Genomic DNA, 7,313 nt, shown 5'->3' on the forward strand with positions numbered 1-7,313 from the left:
TGAACGCCCGGAGAATGCAGAAAGTTCAAAAATAAAGCTGGCAGAAAATGCAGATAGTCCAATTTTGTTTTACGCGGAGATTGCAGATATGCCAATTTTGTTTTTGGCGGAGATTGCAGAATGCCAAATTTGTTTTCCGCGGAGATTGCAGATAGTACGATTTTGCGCGGAGCCATCGATATGACGAATGGAAAACAGAATCCGAATTTTCCGTCAGAATTTAAGTAGGGCTAAACGTTAGTTGATAAAAAAAATATTTCGATTTTCTATTAAATTGCAATATTTCAAAAAATTGTAAATTTTGCACGTAGTTACCGTGATGTGACCTAACAAAGTCCTATGCTTTAAAGTCCTAATTTAAGAAATGACAAAATTCGTATATATAAAAGAAACATTTGCGGAAAGTTACTTTGTTGTTTTAACTAGATATCTAGTTAGATAAAACAACAAAATTTTTTTCTCTAAATGTTTATTTTATGTATACAAAATTTGTCATTTCTTAAATTAGGACTTTCTTAAAGCATAGGACTTTGTTAGGTCACATCACGGTATATTCTTGATACTTTTTGAAAAAAAGGAAACTGAACTATTTGTCTTGTACAATATTATTATTATTATTACTATTATTATTATTATTATTATTATTATTATTATTATTATTGTTATTATTATTATTATTATTATTATTATTATTATTATTATTATTATTATTATTATTATTATTATTATTATTATTATTATTATTATTATTATTATTATTATTATTATTATTATTATTATTATTATTATTATTATTATTATTATTATTATTATTATTATTATTATTATTATCATCATTATTATTATTATTATTATTATTATCGAATTCCAAGAAAGAATTCCAACGCATTCTTTAATTTCAAATATTTGTAATTGCAAAAGACACGCTTGACTGGAGATAGTTAATGAGTTCACACTTCAGCGTAATTTTCCTTGAAATGATGGTAAAAACTGTTTTTACTTTCTTTGCTCGTGTAATTTATGAACAATTGTAAACACTGACAACAATTATTTAAAGGTAATTGTATTCATAGGAGAGCTATTAGCTATTGAAATAAATACCGTTGAAAAATAATATTCTCAGTGGCTGGCAACAAATTTTATTAAAACAGAAGAAAAAAAATGGTGAGTTAGAAAAACTTTTTTATCTTTTTCTAATCTTTTTCTATTCTTTTTCTAAGATTAACTACATTAAATTTTAATTGTAAAATTCATTGTAGAAGATAAAATTGCTTGAAAAGTTTTTTTAAACAATAAAGATATTTACTAAAGTATAAAGTGTAATATCTTTTTTTATCTATTATACTTTAGACTGGTGAGCATACTTCGGTTATTTATGGTACCCATTACCCTAACAGACTATTTGTCGGTTGTCTACCCCCTGATGCTGGGGCTGAAGACCTAGGAACATTTTTTGCCTCGTACGGTAATGTTGTGGAAGCAAAGATCGTGCTCGATAAGTATGGAGTTTCTAAAAGATTTGGTTTTGTTACCTTCAGCAATGCAGAGGATGTGGAAGCTCTTATCACCGGAAAGGATGTTATTTTTCAAGGGAAAAAAATTAATGTCGGACCTGCCGTCAAGAAAAACGTAAGTAAATTGTTGTTGTCAATGATGATAATGATGTTTGACTTATTATTTATGGTTTAGCTGAATGTAACCTAATCAATATTTAGATAGAAAATAACGAAAATACTGATAGTCCAACAGGTAGTGCGAAAGAAATTGTCAATGAACCAATACAACCTACAGCAGTACACGTAGCAAAGACAGTTATTCGAAAATCTCCTTTAGAGACATATCAGCGGCCAAAGTATGAACCGGATGATAGCTCATTCCGGTCAATATGGGGCATTTCGAATCAAAAAGTATCAGTTTGGGGTCCATTTGATAATTCAGTATTCCGCCAATACACTTCAAGGTTGACTGATAAACCTTCTAATATGCATAATCATTCAAATAAAAAATCAACATATAACCAGCGTTTCTTCAAAAACACGCAATTCACTCCGACCTATAGCAATGTGTTGCGAGCAAGTGATTTAGTCCAGAGCCTAAACTTAAACAAATAACCACTTCACAATCATTTTCATTCACAGCCATTTATAACTATTATACAATCATGGTCATTCGCATTAAATGTTTTTTAAGGGGTTTTTAATAACTTTTAACAAATATAATTTTATTTTATGCTCACTTTTTGTAAAATAACACTCTCCTATATATATATATATATATATATATATATATATATATATATATATATATATATATATATATACATATATATATATATATATACATATATATATATATATATACATATATATATATATATATATATATATATATATATATATATATATATATATATATATATATATATATATATATATATATATATATATATATATATTTAACCGTTTTTATATTTTGGCTTATGGTTTTATAAATAGTTTTTATACTTTTGGTTACGTTACGTTGCTTTTACGTTCACGTTTTATTGATCTTTCTGTTCATTTTTTATCTCTTAATGATTAATAAAAATATAAACTAAATTTTATGCCCTGAAGTTTTCTTTGCGTTTATGATTAAGGTTCCTTACCTTTCGTACGCATGATATTTGATGATAAACATTCAAGTTACAACCCCCTGTTGTTAAAGTTAAACTGAAAACATTATGTTTACATTGAATGCTGGTATTTACAAAACTAAATAATTTTCTCTATAATTTAAAATTTATTTACAAGAACTGTTGTAGAAAAAATAAATAACTTTTTATTACAAACAAACCATATTTTACGACACGCTCTTCTTTGTATTAATCCCCATATCCAATTGTCAGCCATATTTGTTTTTTAGTCGTGATTTTTTTTTCGATAGATTTTTCGATTACTTTTGTCATTTACAATATCAGTTTTACTTGCAAATATGCCGAGTAATCATTTTCTTACAGCGGTCACACGTCACATCACAACACCAGTTAAATTTACATCTACAATAATCGTCAACTTCTACTTCTTCAGTGGTGTAACCCCTACCACAGCACATGTATTCGCAACCATCTCTGTCTAACGAGGTGCTATTACACATCCGACCATAAGTCCCAAGGCTATTTTTGTTAATATCTTGAGTACAATAATCAGGTGAGTCTAAAATGTATATTAAGTCTGTTTTATCAGGTTCCCTTCCGTCTTTTTCATTGACAAGCAAGTGGCGACCATCTCTTCGAACGCGTTGACTGCGTACAACTTTTTCAGCTTTATCATACTGGGCGTGCAGCCATTGGGCACTTACTTTAAGTGGTTTTAACGTTTGATAGCAGCATTTGGTAACACAATTCCCTGATATACCAGCACATCTACAAACTTTTTGCATATTAAGTTGGACAGCCTTCAAAAAAAATAGAAAAAAAAAAAAAGATAAATTTAATGATAAGTTTGCTACTTGTAAGAGAAAAACTTGCTTACAACTTTAAAGCTTTTATTATTAATTTTTATAAATACTTCAAAAATATAGTTAATCTAAAACAAAAAACAAAAAAAACAACCAAACCATCTTTACCATCTTTCCTACTAATGAATTATGCTCGTTCATTTGCACCTCTTCTTGATTAGCTTGAGGTTGCCAGGTTTGTATAAGCAGCTGAGTGAATCGATTTCCTCCTGTCAAATCCGCATCGCATTCGCTGGCGCTGACATACTCACCGGAGTTCTGCGATTCAGATTGTGCGTTACACCCAGTTTCATCTTTAGTGTTTGGCTTTTTTTTTTTTGCAGCCATAGCAGTTATCCCCTCAATCATACCTGCTGATGCCATTGCCATTTGAACAGCAGCTTCTCTGGAGCCTTTAAGGAAAAGTTGTACTCTTAATTAGAAAAGAAATTAAAAATTGCTGATAAACAAGTATCACTTATTGGTTCTCATCATAAGAAAGCTTAAATGAAGACCTTTTCCAAAAAAGTTTATGAATATAGATTTATTGCAAACGTTTTAATTTTGATACAAGTTTGTTGAAAAAATTCTGGCACAAAAATCTTCTTGTTTAAAAAAAGTTAAAAAAATTTATTCTTACCTCGAGACATAATCGTGTTAAAGAGTATAAAATCTGATTCTATTTTAAAAGCAGAGCAGTTCCATCTGTGATTTGAAAATGAAGATTGACATTCTGTCAGCCCTCGATTGAAGCCCTCGATCGCATATCCGAAATATTCTGTCTGCTCTCTACATAATTCCAGTAAAGGTGTTGTGATCCTGTATTTGTATTCTTTTTTACATATATGTTCAGATAGTCTCTTTTTGAAGGAAGCGCTGTTGACCATAAAAAAAAAGCAAACAATTTTTAAAAATTAGAAACGCTCATCATAGTTTAAGTAATCTTGATCTATAACCGCAATTGAGTTTTTAAGGTATTACAGCGCGCCGTTACACTTTTAAAGGATTATGCTAAATTCAAAGTGCAAATTTACCAGCTGGAAATATCAATAAAATCACACTTACGCAAAGCTTGAGCCAGTAAATGCAACTGTAATCGCCAACCAGGCTTGCACAAACAAATAAAATGCTAACTTTCGCTGCTTCATGATTGAAAAGCTAATTTTTGATAAAATGTTTCAGACAATATGAGTTTATTTAAAATCCGTCACGCTATTTCCGAGGCGATCAACTCCTTCTTTCGTTTTGAGTTAATCGGGATTTTTTAGCAAATAGTTCATAGCATGGGGTCATGATGGTTCTAATGTAGCTCAAAGAAAGAAAAAATAACTGATAGCATTATTGTGTTGAGACTAAACGCTCTGCGTGATCAACTAAAATATTACAAACAATGCTGCTCTTGAATATGTAATCGAGTCTAAAAGCAAGTCAAAGTTCTGACGTTGACCAGAAACTATTCAGTTATAGAAAGTCCCCATTGAAATCGCTTCGTGGTACAAAGATTAAAGAACGCCGTGCACTTATCTGAGCTTACACGCCAAATTTCTATTTGTATGTTAAAAGTTATCCTTTTCAAAAGTTATCATTGTTGAAACTTTCATTAATGGATAACACTGATATGTAAAATTAAAATAAAGACTTCCATCTTTTGCGTATAGGAAATGAACTCAGCATACCTTAGCATTGTTCCTCAAAGGAGTTCTATTTGTAATGACCAATTTTATTACAGGTTGAGACGATGGTTTCCTATTTTAAAAGCTTAACTGGCAAAATAGTAATTATTATAATTTTTCACCAATTCCAAGTTTATGCCGGATCTTAATGACAATGCAATCGCCCAATTTCAAGCTAGAGTCTTATTTAATGGCATCACGTTTAAACAAAATCAGATATTGGCCTATCAGTCCCTCTCACTTGAGCATCTCTTACAAAAGCCCTAACGGAAAAAATTTTGTTAATAAAATTATATCATCTGGAAAAAATAATAAAATATTTTACACTCTTGATCAACTATATCATCTGGAAAAAAATAATAAAATGTTTTACACTCTTGATTTTGTATAATGGAATTTTTTTTTTCCTGGACGTCATTACTATTGTCAATAAATCATCGCGTACATCAAGCAAAAAGCAAAGAAACAAGAAGCCAAAGTGTAAAAGTCAAGAAGCGATAATCAGAAAGATTAAAAAACAAACAAAACGAACAACCACATCAATCATAACAACAGCAAAAATTTAAAAATATATATAAAAAAAATCAATAAATTAAAAAAAAAAAAAAAAAATCAGAGAGAGAGAAAAGTCAGACTTCTTAATTCTTATTTGAAGAAATTATTTCAGCGGTGCATATATCAAAGAGGCTTCCGCATCTCATAATAATGTTTAAATGTCTTATTATCAAACATAATTCGCCGCAAAAAAGTTCTGTAATTTTAAGACGGAAGTCTGAAATAAATAAGCCATGTAAAGAAAATCATTCAAAACTGAGATTTTAAATTAGTGAAACTCATGAGAATAAACTGCAAGGCGCAATGCGTCACGATAAACAATTACAATTCTTTTTCTTTTTTTTTAAAATAGCGTTAACTTAACAAACAATTTTTTCTCATCCAGTTACAAATGAGATTTGCATCTTATTTACAAATTACAGAGATGCCAATACTTTGTTAATTGTAATATAAAAACACAGCGAGAATGTTTGTGCAAAAGATATTCTAAATTTGATCACCAAGTGTGTGCGACCATGTCTCACCGAGTTTTATATATTTTTTTATAGTTTGTACCAAAATTTTTTACATTTTTATGTGATTCGCATTCAACAAAACTAAGGCCGCAGTCGAGTAACTTACTAAAGGAACTAATAAAATGTTTGATAAGCAGAGACTCTCTTTTCTAGTGAGAAAAAGAAGATGACCGGATGAACTCACAATCATTTTCGGCCTAAAAATTTGATCTGATAATTAAGTCAAAATTTATAACTTTTTTAATAACAATAATATTGATAACAAAGATAATAATAATAATGATAAGGATAATAACAATAATGATAATAATGATAATATTGATAATAATAATAATAATAAAAATAATAATAATGATAAAAATAATAATAATAATAATAATAATAATAATAATAATAATAATAATAATAATAATAATAATAATAATAATAATGATAGTTATTATTATAATAATAACAACAATAATTATAATTATAATAATAATTATAATAAAAATAACCATAATAATAATAATAATAATTATAATAATAAAAATTATTATTATTATTATAATTATAGTAATAATATTAAAAAAAAAAAATTTTCGAAAAAAGATTTTTTACAAGCTCTATTTAATTGGTTTGCAAATCAATTTATTAAAAGTTGATCTCATATCTTTAGAAAATATATAAAAAGAAGTCAATGGCTGAAAATTGTTGCAATTTAAACAAATAATTTTTATGAAAATTTGTTGAACAAACATTTGGATGGCCTTTGACGTTAACGATATCTTATGTTACCTCTTTTTTGCTTGAAATACACATTTTAATGCAATTCAAAAGGGATGAAATTAAAAATACTAAAAAAATTCCCAGGTACCAGGCACCAATTTCCTGCAAAATTTCTACAAAAATATTCTAAGGACTTAACGCTGTTTAAATAAAGAAAATTTTTAAATTCGCTTGTGGCCGTAGCATCTACATTTGCTTTTCAAGATCCATTTGATCTTGATCCACTTTGCAAAATCCAATTTTCTTTTTTTCTTTTGGTGATTCAATGAGGAGCTCGTCTTCTAATTTTTAAATAGGAAACTGTACCCCGTTAACCCGTTACCCCGGT

At 28.4% G+C, this 7,313-nt stretch overlaps 2 protein-coding genes across 2 annotated transcripts; one reads left to right on the top strand and one right to left on the bottom strand.

Moving 5' to 3' along the window:
* The first annotated feature begins 977 nt into the window (after window positions 1-977).
* On the top strand, window positions 978-2,247 carry LOC145189784 (uncharacterized). The gene is made up of 3 exons (XM_080066454.2): window positions 978-1,164; window positions 1,351-1,629; window positions 1,716-2,247. Exons 1-3 carry the CDS (start codon window positions 1,162-1,164, stop codon window positions 2,109-2,111), a joined length of 678 nt encoding a protein of 225 aa, XP_079922580.2. The 5' UTR covers window positions 978-1,161; the 3' UTR covers window positions 2,112-2,247.
* A 475-nt stretch (window positions 2,248-2,722) lies between these two features.
* On the bottom strand, window positions 2,723-4,911 carry LOC145189713 (protein Wnt-2b-like). Its single transcript, XM_080066368.2, has 4 exons — window positions 4,540-4,911; window positions 4,115-4,350; window positions 3,604-3,887; window positions 2,723-3,432 (listed from the first exon to the last, which is right to left on the bottom strand). The coding sequence occupies exons 1-4, from the start codon at window positions 4,620-4,622 to the stop codon at window positions 2,959-2,961; spliced, it is 1,077 nt and encodes a 358-aa protein (XP_079922494.2). The 5' UTR covers window positions 4,623-4,911; the 3' UTR covers window positions 2,723-2,958.
* Window positions 4,912-7,313: the final 2,402 nt, after the last annotated feature.

This window comes from Hydra viridissima, unplaced genomic scaffold (assembly GCF_058129835.1).
Source record: "Hydra viridissima isolate aposymbiotic clone 2 unplaced genomic scaffold, HvirCarnegie_v1 scaffold_2, whole genome shotgun sequence".
NCBI classification, from domain to species: Eukaryota; Metazoa; Cnidaria; class Hydrozoa; order Anthoathecata; family Hydridae; genus Hydra; species Hydra viridissima.